At 39.0% G+C, this 17,956-nt stretch overlaps 1 protein-coding gene across 5 annotated transcripts in view; it reads left to right on the forward strand.

The window, feature by feature from the left end:
- grid2 (glutamate receptor, ionotropic, delta 2) overlaps nucleotides 1-17,956 on the forward strand; it is a 468,731-nt gene that overhangs the window by 382,768 nt on the left and 68,007 nt on the right. For all 5 annotated transcript variants that reach the window (XR_009768266.1, XR_009768267.1, XR_009768268.1 and 2 more), the window contains exons 12-13: nucleotides 12,756-12,894; nucleotides 16,730-16,925. Coding sequence is in view for 2 of the 5 variants with exons in the window: in XM_061671868.1 (XP_061527852.1) it covers nucleotides 12,756-12,894; nucleotides 16,730-16,925 (335 nt within the window). In the remaining 3 variants the exon portion in view is untranslated. The remainder of the gene's footprint in view (nucleotides 1-12,755; nucleotides 12,895-16,729; nucleotides 16,926-17,956) is intronic.

The raw sequence follows: 17,956 nt of genomic DNA on the forward strand, positions 1-17,956 counted from the left end.
CCATCGGACTATTTTCATATTATTTTAACAAACCCTTGTAATCAAACCGTATCTTTTTAGTTATTTTATGTAACAATTTTCAAACACCATGTTAAACAAACACTTAATTAAAAATTTGAATGCAACATGTTTGAATTTCTTTCTTTTCTTATTTTCATCTATCCATCCATTTTCTGAGCCGTTTCTCCTCACTAGGTTCACGGGCATGCTGGAGTCTATCCCAGCTATCATCGGGCAGGAGGCGGGGTACACCGTGAACTGGTTGCCAGCCAATCGCAGGGCACACTTAAACAAACAACCATTCGCACTCACATTCACACCTACGGGCAATTTAGAGTTTTCAATTAACCTACCATGCATGTTTTTGGGATGTGGGAGGAAACCGGAGTGCCCGGAGAAAACCCACGCAGGCACGGGGAGAACATGCAAACTCCACACAGGCGGGGCCGGGGATTGAACCCCGGTCCTCAGAACTATGAGGCTGAGGCTCTAACCAGTGGTCCACCGTTCCACCTCTTTTTTATTTTATTTATTTATTTACTTATTATTTTTTTTTTAGTCATCCTGTTCGGCTGTTAGGTCAAGCAGAGAGGAGGATCTGTATCCCTGTGATGCCAGAACAGTTTTATTGTGTCACAGTGGACTTTTTAAGATGCCACTGTGGTTTCTTTCTCCATTTATTGAGAATTACAGTTGTTCAAGTCGAACACAACAAAGTTTGTAATTTTTTGATTGATTTCAATTCAATAAACATTTAATGGCCCCCTATTATTTAATTTAATATTATTCATTACATTTTTTTTTTTTTTTTTTTTTTTTTTCTGGTATGTAGTCTACCAAAGTGTGTGTGTGTGTGTGTGTGTGTGTGTGTGTGTGTGTTTTGCGGTTGATGGGGACCAGAAACCCCCGCGAAAGATGAAAAACCGCAAAGTAGAATTTGCCCCCCTAAAAATCTTTCTGGGTTCAGGCTGCCCGATGATAGCTGGAATAGGCTCCAGCACGCCCGCGACCCTAGTGAGGAGAAGCGGCTCAGAAAATGGATGGATGGATGTGTATGTGGGTACCAGAATTTTTAAAATATGTAAACAGTATTTATACATTACATATTTGAGACAAAGATTACAACAGTACACATATTTACTTAAATGATTAATTATACAACCTTATACAGTAATTCACATTCATCAACATTGCCTTCTGAGAGAGGCGAAGAGGCTTGCGCTGGTGGCGGAGGAGAGGCTCTCACTTGACTCGTAGAGGCTTTAGGTTCACTCGGAGACTCTTCTGCTGGAGGCGCTGATGGTGTAGCTGAGGTTTTACCTTGGAGAAAAACATGGTGTTGGGTAGTTGTTGTCTTTGTTTTTTCTTTTGCTTCAAAAGTCCCCTGTGCAAGGACATAACCCCGTCTATTATTACACGGAGTTACCACACGTTTCGCTTCCTTATTGAAGCAGTTTTGCAGAGGTTTGCTTCTTCTTTCTTGATGTACCGCATTGTAGATTCATTCACGCTATAATGGCGTGCCACCGATGCATAACTTCTGCCCTCTTTGATCACATCTAAAAGTTTCACTTTTTCGCTGATGGTCATCATCTTCTTCTTCCTCTTGGGCGCCCCGGAGGAAGCTTTCGCAGGGGCAAAGCGCTTAGGCGGCATTGTAAGAGCTTAACTAATCAAAAAAAGTTATCGCTTAAACAAAAAAAGTTATCACGAACACAACACTAAGATACAGTTTGCGAGACACTCAAAAGCGCGGACCAGACTGGCGAGACACAACAAGGGAAGATGCTGCTCATCTCTTTGTTTGGCATGCAGGGTAACCTTCTCTCTCGTGCATCAACATGAAACAACGCGTCTTTCCACAATATGGCTGTATTTTTTCATTTTTATTTTTTGAGGAATTGTTTATTTTTTTTTATGAATATTTGGGAAAAACCCGCGAAGCACTGAAGCCGCAAAACGTGAAGCGCGAAGTGGCGAGGGAACACTGTATCTACACATGTACTGTATTTTTATACATCACTGACTGGATGGAATCATCATAAAGCATCCTCACTGCTCCATTTTTGTCTCAGTGCACCATGCAAACAGCATGTTGAGTGTATGGACATAGAGTTGAATGTACAGCATTGGTTTGAAATATATATACAGAGTGTGTGTGTGTGTATATATATCACGCGCGCACACACACACCCACTCACACACACTTGGCTGCTGATGGCGAGCACTTTGTGGAGTGGATCTGAGGGAATACTGAATTTTCAATCTTTTCATTTCATCCCGCTTTCTTGTGAAACTGAGCCAACTCCGATTAGAGACTATAGAGCCCCCATTTCAACACCCACGGGTCAATGTGTGCAGTTTTAATTCCTATTTTCTTCCCCCACTCCCCATGTGAAACTCATATTCCTATTAGCCACACTGCGCTTCTGAACCTGTTGACTTGGCAAAGATGAAGTCATAGATTAGACACATTACACTCAGCTCACAAATTGATTTGAGGGAATTAGGCGACGCTTCAAAATAGCATTTTAGTGTTAAAACAGTATTGCTTCTTTTACAAAACCCTTTTACTCAAATGCCGTGTTAATTGCCGGGTGTGTCATCCACTTGCATACATAAATGACACACCTGAAATTGACACCGCTCATGTTCCGTTGAAATAAATTGAAATGACATGAATCCATTCCATACCCCAAAAACGACCACAATTGTTTTTGCTATCTTTTTGATGAAAAATATAAAGTAGCACTGTATATTATGAAAAATAATACATATTAAAAGAGAATGAAACAAAATAAACACCACAAAGTGTAATGGGCCTTACGCGAAATGTCACATGACCAAACCAGTAAACAGTCAACAAACTGCTGTTATGAGATAAAGTTATTGTTAAATATAACGTTAGAGGAGAGTAACACGTTCTTATCATATACAGTATATTTGGATATGTAACGACATACAGCATTTGCACTATTTACTACTTTTAGGTCAGAGTATGTTGTGCTTTATTATTAATAAAACTTAAAAAGGAAATGTTAGCAAAGAGATACATTTCATACCATCACAGTCACATATGTAAGATAATGCATACAACTTAAAACCTGTCCATTTGTGTGAGAGGAGTTTTGGATGTCACATGGATATCACATATGTTCACTTTTGGTAGTGCTCAAAGACATCTTGTGTCAAACTAAGACATTGGAGGTACTTTGTCCTGGTTTCCTGTTTTAGGGCTCTGCCTGTGACCTGTACCGGAAGGAAGTGCTTTGTCTTGTTTTTCCAAATGCAGAAGCTGGTTGTGCATAATATTATTGTACGAACTGTACTGTTTGTGAGTTGGATGTTGCCCTTAAGGGATGTGGCCTAGTGAGTGGCCATTTAGTTCAGAATGAGTGTCTGGGCGTGAGATGTCCTCTTTGCAAGCGTTTTCATTTTGTATTTGACTGTCTGTCCCATGGCGGCGGTATATCCACCTTCATTTTGGCTCGCAACACAAAGCTAATAAACCAAGTGATGGCTTATAAGTGAAAAATGTGTAACTTGGGCTAGTCGTAAATCAAGGTAGCATGGAGAGGCGGTAAATAACAAGACAAGAAGATGAGAACCAGTCATGTTACTTTATTCTCCACATACAAACTGTTTTCACATCACTCAGACAACCACTCCCTTTGAAGCCAACAACTCCCTTTAACCCTTTCATGTCCTGCCCCTCCCTTGAAGATACACACACCCGGTGAATGTTTCCCTCCTGTGGGTCACCACAATAGCACTGTACCAATAACATTGTTTAATGTTATTCCAAAAATGTGTTTTTGTAAAACTGAAGGCCTCCACCGCCATTATAGAAACCATCATTACATTCAGTATTGTCATACCACTATTGTAGCTCTTTTTACAGTTGGCTGGCACCGACCTGGCTTGTTCGTGTCTATGCATGACCGAGCAAAGACATTGAGCGTGTTCTCGGTGTATTAAAGTTTGGGTTTTTTCCAGTACATTACCTCTCACAATAAAAGGTGGGGCGAGGAAGCAAGAGCCTGACCGCGTTGGTCTTTTTTTTTTTTAAAGGATAATATCTGTGTTCTTCACTCATATGATAAATTTTTTTTATGAATATAATATTCAGTGATTTGGTTTTCTTCACCACATGATCAAATGTATTCCCCTTTTTCTTCCCTCGCAGAAAAAGGTCTGCTCTGTCGTCTGCTCCCAAAAGCTTCCAGGGCTTATCGGTGAAGGTATTAAAAAAGTTCGGGAGCACAATGAAAAGATCCTTCCCACATTTGCAATCATTGTCACACTTTTTCCCCCAGCTTATCCCAGCCTTGAGTCATTCCCAAATTCAGTCAAGTGAGTGGTGTGGGAAAATAAATAAATAGTCAAAGAATCCTGCAAGTCATCAAACAGGACAAGTGGGGACTAATCTGAAAGGAGAGGAGAGATGCCATACAACAACACAAAAAAAACACTTCCTGAATGTGCCCAAGTGCTTCAAAGCGGCTCTCATCTGGAGCTCGCTTTTAACGGCGCCACATCAACAAGGAGGAGGCAAGATGAATTGTTTTTTGTGGAATAATGTTTGCGGTGGGGAAACGCAACATCTCTCGACTAATTTGTCATCCCTCTCTCTCCTGTTTCTTTCACTCCAAACAAATGATAAACAGCACGCAGACGTGTTTGTTTGCTGTTTTGGGGGGCTTCTAGTGAGCTGTAGGCTACTGAATTTGTGTAGAAAATTAAAAGTGGTCTTTTTTTGTCACTATTTACTGATCATTACAGTAGAGTTACTTTGATACCTGTGCTGTGATAACAACCTGAAGTCCAATTACTCTGGAAAACATTTTTCTCACCAGCTGGGTCATGTGAGGAGGACAGTGAATGTGATCATAATTGAGTCTCTTATGTGCTGTGGAGTCGGAATTTGCTTCTAAATGTTAATTACTTTAGGCCCTTTTCAGATACTGACACATTTTTCTTGGAGTCAAGTAACCTAAGTAGTTTTTCTTGATATAACTTTGCTTTTAAAGGGGTCTCAGGGTTGACATAGTATCAATATTTTTGTATTTCTTCATGCTTTGATCATATATTCTTAAGATTTTAAGGTTGTATTCATGTAGTGTTTTATTATTATTATGAGTTTGTTTCTTTTTTATTATTATTATGTGGTCTCAGCCTTCACATAGTGTCAATTTAATTTTAGTGTTAATATTGTTATAATGTTAAACCTTTTAATTTTTAGGTTTTGAGAAAATATATGTATATATTTATATTTTGGAGTCGTGTATTATTATTTTATTACTATTATTATTGGTGGTGCTGTTATTATTTTTTATTATTATTTTAGATAGTGCTTTGCAACTGGTTTGTGCTTATATTATGAAACAATTTTGCTCATTTAAAATAATGAAAATATACATTTTTAAAATCGATCCAGGGTCAAACTCTAGCAATTATAAAACCTTTATGAGTACAGGCAATGTTTTAATATAAATTTTGTCATTCTTCCTTGTCATAAATTGTAAAAAATAAAATAAAAAATAAAAATACATGCCATTAATGGTAGAAACAGTTAACAAAGGAGAGGACAGTTCACTTTAAGAACAAATGAGACATTGCAATCTCATTTTTAACATTCTTACATTGGCGTTGTAGTGATTTTACTGTTCTTTTCTTAACAGCCCTTGCTTAGCTGCTGTTTCTTTTGGAATAAGTGTCGCACAAAAAGACAAAAAGGCCAAAGAAAAAGTTAAAATCACAAAGAACGATTCCTTTAATGCCTGCCAATGTATTGCATGATGGGGGTTCAAACTCCTACATTTCCGTGCAATTTTAGAGACATATGGTTTGTAAAATGAGCCAAACTGTTGTAACATGAAGTAAAGTAAATGTTACATCATTCTGTAGCGGGATTGCCGTGTCTCCCAAGAGGGAGCCGGTATCAGCTGAGCATCTTCCAACTCTTCCAAGAAGGGCTAATGATGCACTCTCGTCATTGCAGAGAGACATAGTAACTTTTTTGGCGGCGTGAAGGTAGATTAGAAAATAGCATAGATGACGGCATTTTTGATGGTGGAGGATTGGCAGGACGTTTTGAAGTGTCCTCGCTGTGCACGATATTTGAAAGAGAAAGCAGGGAGGCTGATAGCTTATTACCTATGCTCTTGTACGTTTCAATTATAGCATCAACATGCAAATGCTTTCAGTGTACTAAAAGCTCAAGATAAATCACATGGCAGTAAACAACTGATACTGGATATATAAACATCAAACATCAAAGACAATTTAGTGAACCTAACATACCTGGGGTTTTTTTAAACATCAGAGAAAAGTTATTCTTTCATGAACATTGGTTTTGGAAACATCAAAGACAATTAAGTCTTCAAAGAACCAAACAAATATAAAAGGCAATTTAGTCTTGATTGGACCTTACATACACGTTTATAAATCGCCAAAGAGAATGTAGTCTTCAATGAACCATACATACCCTTTTTTACATTAATCAAACAAGTTAGTCTTTAGGACCTTAACTTTTTCTTTTTTTTTGTAATCATCCTCCACAGACCCTAACGTTTTTTAAACATCAAAGCCAATGTAGTCTTCAATGTACCTAACCATTTCATGTAAACATCAAAGAAACCTTCGTCTTCAATGAATTTAATGTAACTGGTTTTTGGAAACATCAAAAACAATTTTATTATATTTATTGTAGTTCGTCATGTTATTATATTATTATTTTTTATTTAACCTGTATTTGTCCAGGTAAGGCAATTGAGAACAGATTTTTATTTGCTATGCCGACCTGGCAGCAGACAGCAATTTTAAGTTTCTAATTTACATACATGTTTTGTAAACAGCAAAGACTGTTTACTCTTCACCTTACGTTTTACATACATTTTTCTATAAGTTAAAGATAATTTTTGAGTTGCCAATGAACCAAGACAATTAAGCTTTTAGCGAACCTAACCTTCATGTTTTATAAACATCAAAGAAATTATTTTCTTGTTTGGAAACATTGAAGACAACAACCTTTGCATCCAAACCCGAAGCCTTCTTACTGTCAGACGACTTTGCTTCAAAGAAATTCTTTCTTTCCTACAGTCGGGAAATGACACTAGAGGAGAACTTTAAAGCCTCCACACAGAGAGGCCTCCTGCAAGGAGACGCTAGCGTCACCTTCCTTGGATTTTGTCCTTGATAACTTCCGTGATGGGAAGGTGCTGCTGTTTTAGTTAGGAGCAGAGTTGAAATACATTAGTGTTTCCCAACCTTTCCCCTCACACACCTTATGATATTTCACCGCACATTGGCATAGTGGTTGAGAATTGGTGCATTAAAGGAGACATTTTATGCTTTTTTTTTTCTCAATATGAAACAGTTCCCAGGTGTCTTAAAAAAAAAGTCTGTTTTCGTTAAAACACCCACTGTATTCAGAATGACAGTACACTCTATACCCTATGTCCTACCCTGCTGAAATCAAGCCCTTTTGACAACTACGGGTGGTGCATGAGCCTTGCGACTAGAACAACTTCGATGTGTGGAAAAAAGTAAGTTCCCGTACAGAAAATTAAAGCATTTTTACTCAAGGAGGCATACCGCCCCGCCACCATAGCGACAATTTCACTGAGTATTCAAGTATGTGCTGCTTACCAGACGCCAAATCTAATCTGTTTGAGTCAAAAAATGTCAGTGCAACACTGCTTACCTTTTGGCTTTGAGAAGCAGGGGTGTCGCACCTGTGGGGTTTTTTTCTGCATGATAGGGTTTCAGACAGTGGCTCTGGATCTTCACCCAGCCAAGCTGATCATCTCATGAGCGGACAAACTTTTTGTGGACATGGTGATTATTATGTTAATTAGCCCCACTGGTATGTAACAGTGGGCCAGGAGGGTAGAAGAACTTCCTCACAGACATAAACAAAATTCAAAATAGGAAGATAAAAAAAGTTGTATGGAGTTGTTTAATTTCCCACTTGATGAGTGGGAAGTTGCCCCAGAAACCCACTTGTCTAAAAAGTCAATGCTCCAGAATATGAGTCTACTATGCATCTTCTACCTTATTTGCGTGTTGCCTGTGTTCTTTTTACAAGGTGAAATTCATTGGTTCATATTTCACCGTTTGCAATGTCGCTGTGCTCCACAAGCGGCGCCAGCCATCATTATAGATGGCCGACAAAATGATACGTCGCATGTGTTATACAACAACGGTGTTGACTGAGTGCTCGTGCTTGACATATTGATTGTCACTGACTCTGCAAAAGGGAGACAAACAAATATGACAAATAGATTCTATGTAAAAGCAGCTGACTTCTTAAATGTTTACTGATGTTATCGTGTCGTTACACAGAGATACAATAGAATCGTTCATCACAGCGGTAAATGCATTGTACCATTTTCTAATGTGGCGTTTTAAGCTCCTTATAACCAATATAGGCCCTTTTATTTGTGGATCACACCCAGTCACTCTATTTACCGTATTTACCACAAGAAGCTCAGATTTCCACCAGAGTTTTCTCTCGTAAACTATTTTTATGACATCTAAAATACAATTGAATTAACATCCATTATGACACATTTCTATGCAGTAAATAAGATATTTTGTCAAACAAAGCAAGACCATTTTTCATGTACACCACTTCCCCACAGCCATAACCCAAATAGATTCAAACTCATTTAACATTTGCGCTACATATTGAAATATATTTAAGATCATATATATTTATCCCTTCCATACATTAGAGTGGATTTTTTTGGGGTTGGTTGTTCATTTTCTGGGTGGAAATGACACCAAAAAGTGTTAAAAGACTATTAAGAATATGTTAGAGACATTCATGACATTTATACACCGCTCTGAAAAATATTCATTTGGAATGTAAATGTAAATTCAGATCCTGGTAACTTCTAGAATTATATAGAGCATTTTAATAAAATGTACATAGAAAACATTAAATATGCTTGTATGAATTCATTCAAAACCAATTTTGAATCACATAGTGAACATATTTCAACACAAAAACATTTTTCATATGTTTAACAGAAAATCGGTGCTATAACAGGACCGAGATAGGTGGGGGATTACTAGAACAACATTTTGCCTTCTTTTGCCGCATCTTTTGGCTCTGTCATTTCCAGGTAAAATCACCAAAGAAATATGAACATAAACACAACCCATAATTTTACTGTTGACTATCTCATTCAAATAGATACCAAACCTTGCACAATACAAAATAGCTCGACATAAAGGATGTGGTTGTTGCTCTTGCTTTGAATCAGGGACAACGCAGCGAGTGTGTGCTTTTTAATATTGCATGGTGCTCTAAGAGTAGCTTAGCGCACCTTCAAAACTTTTCAACATGCAGAGGCGGGCAGACACTCCCAGCTGTATTACATATTTCATTGAATTAGCCCGTGTTGCCTGAAAATCAACATGAAAATTGTTCTTTGACGCAACACAATGGCTGTTCTCTGCTTTAATTCCACAGGTCCTGTGTGAGTATTTCCAGTATGAAAAATCACAATTATAAAGTACCCTCTGCGACTGAAACCAGTCACAAAGGTCATGTTATAGAAGCTGTTCAAGTCTGAAGTGCAGCATTCATGGCTTTGCATACATGTCAATGTAATGGAAAAAGGAAAAATATTGTCTGCTGGTCATGCATGCTTCCATGGGGAAAAGATTCCTATTATCATTGGTCTTTCATATCATCATTTCTCATGAATACTTCATGCCGGAGCTTAATCAAAAAAACATCCTTTGCTCATTTCATTTTTAATCGATAAGACCGCAGGTAACAATTGCAGAAGATGTGTATTTATTTATTTATTGTATGCTTCAAAACCTCGAGGGGAAATTCTAGTTACACGCTGTGGAGTAAGGGTACCACACAGTATGTTTAGTTCATAAAGACTCAAAATGTAGTTTAGGTACATTGAAAACTAAAAATGTGTGTTATGTTTATTGAAGTATATAAATACATGGGTTCAGTTCTTTAAAGACCAAAAAAATTACATATGTTGTGTTCAAGGTTTATTGAAGACTAAAGATTTATATGTCCATTGAATAATCAAAATTATGGAGTCTAAAATGTACATTGGGTTCATCCAAGACTAACATTTAGCATCATTAGTGATTTTGAATATGTATACTTGTTCCATTGATAATTCTAAAACGTATATTGAGTTAAAGACTAAATTACCTTCTGTTTTGTTTTTTTAATAAATCCACCCATATTGGGTTAATTGAAAACTAAAAACATGCATTAAGTTCATTTAAGACTCCTAAAACATCTGCATGGTTCTTTGAAGACTTAAAACATTTGCTAGGTTCATTGAAGACTGAAAATGTAGGCTAGGGTCATTGAAGACTTTAAATGCAGCTTAGCAAAGCTCATGTATTTATATCGCGCATAAAATTACACAAAGGTAATTCAATGTGCTTTACATGATTGAAAGCATTTGAAAAATAAAGGACATATTGTACACTTGCGTAGTGCGTACACAGTTTGTAATATCAGATATCATATGACGGTAACATAAAATCATGCAGACGGAGTGTGTGAAGTGGCTGTAAGGCAGCGCATATCGCGGCACCCTCAAGCTCGTGCTAAAAACATGATGTCAGCAGCAAATGCATTGGCGGGGAGAGATAGATAACATGATGGACGAAAACAAATTTGAATTGAATCGAATGTTAGAGAAGCGGTAGCGCTCGGGGTTTAAAGGTGCAATAAAAAGAAGAGGAATAAAACAATGCGGCAGAGGGCGAGAAGAACATGGGATTATGTGGGTGGGTGTCACATATATTATTGAGAAGCTGCATGTTTGAGAGGGGAGTGGAGCGTTGGTCTGAACCTATTTATCAGTTAGCCACTACTACCAGTACGACTGAGGAGACTTTTCTGAAGGACATTAAAATACATGTTTTCATGCAAAGCTTCCACCTGGCGCCAGTTTTCGTAGTTGTGGAGCATCTTATTTTACAGCAATACAATAAAACTCATTGTGAGGATAATAATGATGTCCAAGAAATGTTTGATCAGGGACTCAACAAAGACAAAGGTATTTGGTCACTTGGTTATTACAACTGGGCAGCAACTGGATGGTCATTACAACTACAGGAAGTGGAAATGGAAGAAAATATGAAGTGTCTATGTTCTAGTTCATCCCAAATGTGCTATATGGGCTTGCTCTTTCACACCAAACTTGTCTAAGCATGCCTTTATGGACTTTGCTTTATGCTCTGGGAACAAAAACACCTTCCCCAAACAATTTCCACAAATTTTGAAGCATATGTTTAAGAATGAAAGATTTAGCAGTATAATGAAAACTGTCTTCAGGCTTACAGAAGCAGCAATTGGTTCATCTCATACCTCTGTCCCAAGTAACATTAAACAATTGTGTGTTTGTGATAACGAGGCGGCTCAATGTGTATGTGACCACGAGTGTTAAATTAGCTGCCGGTCTTCGAAGACCTTGCAAACTGCATTCTGCGCATTCCATCATGACAAGCTCTGCTATTTCTTCCAACGGATAAACTAAAAAGGCTTCTATTGGCGTTTCCCAGTGTTTATTACAGTTAAATGCAAAATGTTTCCACAACAAGTGGAAACTAAGAGGTCTATACCAACTTCAGATTGATTTATGACTGATAGGGGCAGGGGATCGTCCGACACAGCCGATTGTCTGTTGCATTGAAACACTTGTTTTTTTGGGGGGGGGTTTTTTGTTGTTTTTGTTTTTTTGAGGCCATATGCAACAATAAATATTACTGTACAGTACAAAATAACAGTTTTTTTTCTGGGTGTTTTTTTTCCGTGGCCTAAAATTCCCTGTGCAGTACAAAGTTATTGTGAATAAATATAAAACATACTTGAAAATGAAAAAGTTTCACATTTTATTCAAACTTACCACAGCAGTGTGCTTGGTCAAACGGCTTAACCAAAAACCCTGTTACTGTATCAAAAATAGCATGTTCCAGACTCCAGAGACTTGTTTCGTATTCCTCAGAGTTAACACTGCCGCCATGCTGCTCTGTCTTTCCCTCTCTCTTTCTCTCACTCTCTGTGCTGCGAGTCTAGGTACAATAGACAATAGGTACAGTATATCCACCATGACATGGCCACCACGCCAATATAGGCACGGGAGGCAGGTCTTATGGAATTGGATCTAATTGTTTTGTATATCTGTGACCCGGAAGTACGTCAGGCTCATTCTCTGCCTGCATTGCGCCACAGTGCCAGTAAACAACAGCGGCCAATTCTGGAACTAACAGACTGTCAAGCGCAGTTTAAAGTGACAAATGGAAACTATTTTTAGACACATTGTTCAGTCCCGATGGTCCGTTTTATCCGACATCCATTATATCGGGGTCCGTTTTATCGAGGTTCCACTGTATTCATGCATACTGTGGATGTCCACCAACAAGCATGTACGTTTTTGTGCTTGTTGTTTTTTTTTTTTTTATGTGATTCTTAACTGAAATTCTTCCTGTTTTGAATTTGGAGATATAAAAAAAAAAAAAAAATAGATGCGAAAAGAATAGATGTGTGTCATGCATTGGGTCAGTGGACTGTGACCTACAAATGTAAATATTTTACCTTTATACTGTAATTTCTAAAGGAATACAAATTGAATTGAGTGTGCTTTCGCACACCTTTTCTTTTGGATTTGTTTGCGCTTCCTTTTTTGCAATATAAATTACCTTTCTGCATGCATATTTTCTTGGTGTTGCAACTCTTAATGTTGGCGTATTTCTAGGTGGCGAGGTCCCCTACACCACCCTGGCGACAAGGATGATGATGGGCGTTTGGTGGATGTTCGCTCTCATCGTCATCTCCTCGTACACGGCCAATTTAGCGGCGTTCCTCACCATCACGCGCATCGAGAACTCTATACAGTGAGTGTCTAACAAGCGTGTGTGTGCGTGCGTGCGTGCGTGTTTATGAATCCACTGTGGCATTTACTTTTAATGCCTTTGAGGCAATGCACATTATCCACCCCCCTATCCCTTTGACACTCTCAAGCCCACCTCGTTTGTCCTTACAGAGGATTGTTATTTCCTGTCTATTTCAAGTTTAGCTCTGTCATTGTGTGTGAGTCTTTATGTGTGTGGGTGCACGTGTGTGCTTGAGTGTTGGAAAATGTGTTCGATAAACATGGAGGTGCCATCAGCCCAATGAGGAATGAGAAGCATGTTCCTGTCATGTTACAGAATCATACACACACACACACACACACACACACAAAGAAAAAATATCCACACAATAAATGTGTGATGTCAAGAGTTGTGCTACACAATGAGAGAAAGACAAGATCACACACACACACTCTCTAGCTGTCTCTCTCTCTCTCCCTCTCCCTCCCTCTCTGTCTATCACTGTGCCTCGTGTTTCTCTATCCTGATGACAGTGAGTTTTGCCTGCACTTGTTTCCTGGTGGCATTCGGAAGTATTCATCTATCATTAATCTAATCAGCATTCCAAAACATCCGCTCTGCCCACCGGTGCCCTGGCATTCATTATTTTGCTCTAGATTTGCGTCCGTCCGTCTGTCCGTATGGATGCCTCGTTCATATATTTTAATTTAATGTTCCCTAAATTCACCTTTCTGCTCCATTTTGTCTTGTCTGCCTGAAAATGTGCCGCTATTAACAAGTGCCTCTCAGCTGGCTTCCGCCGGGCAAATTAAGGATTTCCATAAATTTTCATGCATTATCTATAATGTGTTTACTCTTCCGGGGTCTTTAGAGGCATAATTACTACCTCACGTGGCCCCGCAGCCTGCAAAGATGGTTGCCGGAATGAGGAAGAATGAAAGGGTGGACTGTAACATGCTCATGTATGGTAGTGAGTGGTCCAAAGAATTAAACTTGGTTACAAGAGTAACCTTGGGCGATGAACCACACGCTGCTTCACCAAGTCACCACGTTATGTTGAGAGACGATAAACAAAATACGCATCAGTGTAGTCTTACAGCCGTGCACCTGAAGTTGGTTTGGTGTAAGTTAGCCTTGTCTGATTTGACCACGCCGTTCAAGGTGCATAGGCAGGCAGGTTGGATCGGTAGATAGGTAAGCAAGTAGATGGAAAGGTAGGCAAGGAATTAGGTGAATGGGAATGTAGGGAAGAATAGAGGAATGGATATAGGTAGACAGGTATGTAGTCTAGGAAGGTTAGGTAGTTAGGTGTGTAGGTAGATCTGAGATAGGTGGATAGGTTTAGTAGGTCGGTAGATTAGGTAAGGAGGGAGCGAGGTGGATGGGGAGGGAAATAGTCTAGGTAGGTTGAACAGGTCAGTCAGTCGGTAGGTAGGGTGAGAGGGAGATGAGGCTGTAGGGATGAAGGCAGCTAGCCAGGCAAATAAGTAGGTAGGTTAGTTAGGTACATAGGCAATCAGGCAGGTAGGTAGGTTAAGTAGGGAGCTAGGATGAGTAAGTGGGTAGGTAAGCAGTTAGGTAGGTAGGTACTCTATGTCTTGTAGATAGTTTGGTTGGATAACAAGGTAGGGTGGCTAGGTAGGTAGCTTGGTAGGTAGGTTAGTAGGATGGATCGGGAGGTAGCTAGGTACTTCATCAACCAATCAATGGACAGCTGTACGTTTACATGGTAATTTGTACAACTAGAGGGCTCCTCCCAAATAAACTCCCCAGGGGGCTATTTGAGGAAAACAGTGGAAGAAAAGGTTGGCGTTCTTCCGTGTCTTAAGGAAAAGTTAGCAGGAGTCATAAGGTTTCTCTTAACTATTGATGTCGTTTGTTTTATCATGGAAATGGAATAAGAAGGGGACATTCAGGAGCCTCTCTGGTCAATTTCACGCTTGGATGTTTACCCTCAATTTCACTGCGGATCCTTCCGAAAACCACCACGAAGAGGTGGATGAGAGAGAGAGAGAGAGAGAGCGAGAGAGAGAGTACAATGTGGAGACAAAAGAGGAGTACCATGTATGAGTTGTAATTAAGAGAATAACCATTGTCTCTATGCAGCTGCAGCGTTCGTTGGAAGACCGTGTGTAGTGCATTCTGTGCATCAGTGCTGTACAATTTCTCATCTTGTTTGTGGCGATTGGAGGGAGTATTAAAAGTAGAAACGCTGCTCCAGCTTGGTGCCAAAATACTTTTAATTACATTTAAGCCTTGACACGCTGAGAGTAGTCAACTTAATAAAATTGTATTTTCTTTGTATCCCAAAATAAAGTATTTTAATAAACACCACACTTACAATACATTTTATTTACTTATTTATGTATTTATGAGTAGTCGTAAATTATTGTCCCATTATTTTTGTTTCAAAAGATTGCTTATTAAAAGATTGTACAGTAGAAAAATTTATTGTATCCTGATGAAAATTTAAAAAAATAAAATAAAAATAATAAATGCTATGTGAAAAATAAAAATGAAAAGTATGCCTATAAAAATCTGACAATTTGGAAGTGAAAGAGCCATTCCTTGTGCTTTGCTTTTTAGCTTTTTGGACAGACGCCACAGACTTCTTACTATACTTATTCATTCCAGCCATACCTGTAAATGTGAATATTGCTCTGGAAACACTTTCTTTGTTTCCTCACCATTATGTGTCTGTCAGGCATTTTAAATTGAAGGAATATTTTTAGTTTTAGTTTTACACCTTGGTTAATGTCTTTTTAAACTTGCATGACAGTTAATAATGTTAAAAGGTTACTTAACTTTGCCTATACAGTTGATAAACTCTTTACTGATTGTTGCTGGAACAAATTAACTCACTTTACATTCCAACTTTACAAGTTGCTTTGAAATTAAAACAACTTGGAAGTCAACAAGCATCACGGAATGGATCGTGGTCCACTTTGGAGCTTCGACTGTGTAGTAGATAGTTTACACAGTACATATAGTGAGCATACACTAGGAAACAACAGACAGGAGAGTCTGAGGTCTAATGCATTCCCAAAGGACTTGGTGGGAGGGCTGACTATTAAAGCCGGCGATTAACCGAATGCGATAAAAGCAATGTTAACAGCAACGCAAATTAAAATGTTCAAAGCCATTTGTTAAGGCAGGTCAGGGAGACGGTTGAAGAGGGTCACCGGGGAAACCACGAGAGTTAGGACCTTCCGTAAACACAGCAGCGTCTTTGTGAGCGAGCATCCTCGTAATTGCACCGACACCGCCGCCATCAATCGTGCCTGCTGCTAAATATGCCCTGAGCGTGAAGTGCAACTAAATTAAATGCACAATAAAAAAGTTCGAAATATATATACAAATAAATTGGACTGTATAGTGGTGCCTTGAGATACGAGTTTAATTTGTTCAGTAACCATGTTCTTATCTCAAAACGTATTTCCCCAATAAAATTCATGGGAAATGCAATTAATCTGTTCTAGTCCTCACAAAAAACACCACCTTTTTAAAGTTTTTAATAAAGAAAAGTAGCAGTATATTGTAAAATATAGTCATAAAAACATTATAGAAGAGAATGTATTAACAGGTTTTATTTCGTGTAATTAAGCCAAAAGTCTCTTATATGCACACATTCGCATACTGTGCCTTTGAATGTCTCTCTCTCTCTCTCTCTCTCTCTCTCTCTCTCTCTCTCTCTCTCTCTCTCTCTCTCTCTCTCTCTCGTTCTCTCTCGTGCTCTCTTGCACTACCATCGCCCATGAAAAGGCCCTTCCCATCTGCAGTTTTGTAACTAAACCCCTCATTATGTTGTAGAACTTTTGTCATCAAATCAAACGTGTGTGACCTCTTCTCCACCCAGATCCCTCCAGGACTTGTCCAAGCAGACGGAGCTTCCCTATGGCACGGTGCTGGACTCTGCGGTGTACGACCAGGTACGCTCCAAGGCCATGAACCCCTTCGAGAGAGACCCCATGTACTCGCAGATGTGGCGGATGATCAACCGCACGGGAGGAGCCGACAACAACGTGGAGGAGTCCAAGGAAGGCATCCGAAAGGTGAGCACAGAGTTTTCGAGTTGAGAGGTTGAGTACAGGTGGAGCAGGTGTGCCCTGTTGGCAACATCAAACCCATTATTTTGTTGTCAAATTGAAGCTTTGAAGCTTGTCACGGATGGTTTTGTTGTTACGTCAATTTGAGGGCCATCAGTGTTTTTTCATGGTTTATTATTATACACACACATAAGGATGACGTAAAGCCGTTGGTTTTGGTATGAACTCTCTACCAATGTTTGAGTTGATTTGACAACAATCAACACACATGCTAATGTTAGCTACTGCAGTGCCTTACCTGTACACCATGTGGTGTCCAAAGTCTGGCCCAGGGGCTATTTTCAGCTCGCTGCCTGATTTTTAATTGTACATACCCATTAATTTTTATTTTTCATTCAAATTTACATTTTACACAATATCCCAACTTTATTGGAATTGGGATTTGTAACTACCCTACCCTCCATTACCTTTTTCGTGCTTTCTGCTTGGCTAAAATGGCCGAACAGTCTAGAGCAGGGGTTCTGAAACTTTTGGGGTCCAGGGAATTTTTAGAGGGAGTAATTTTTTCCAAGGATTCCCTCGTAATCCTGTTCCTTTTATTCTGGGAAAGATGCCTTCATTCTCCAAAAATGCAGCTGTATTCCCGAAAAAAATAGTTAATAAATTGTACTAAAATAACTGACTTCATTTCTTTAGCGATGCCAGATTCATGTAATGATACATCGTAATCATATCAGAGATTTTAATTGGGCCAATGCTGAGGTTGGGTGTAGTAATTAATTTGTCTGCTTATTGGCACACATCCATCCAACCAACCATTTTCATCCGCTTATCCGGGGTCAGGTCGCGGGGACAGCATCTGAAACAGGTAATCCCAGACTTCCCTCTCCCAAGCCACTTCATCCAGTTCTTCCGGTAGTCTCCGATAATTGTGCTTTTTGAAATGATAATTTATTACAAATTCCACAAATTATTTTGTGGACCCCTGGGGGTCCTCAGACCCTAGTTTAAGAACCACCGTTCCAATTCCATTCATG

Source organism: Phycodurus eques, chromosome 3, assembly GCF_024500275.1.
Source record: "Phycodurus eques isolate BA_2022a chromosome 3, UOR_Pequ_1.1, whole genome shotgun sequence".
In the NCBI taxonomy this organism is placed as follows: domain Eukaryota; kingdom Metazoa; phylum Chordata; class Actinopteri; order Syngnathiformes; family Syngnathidae; genus Phycodurus; species Phycodurus eques.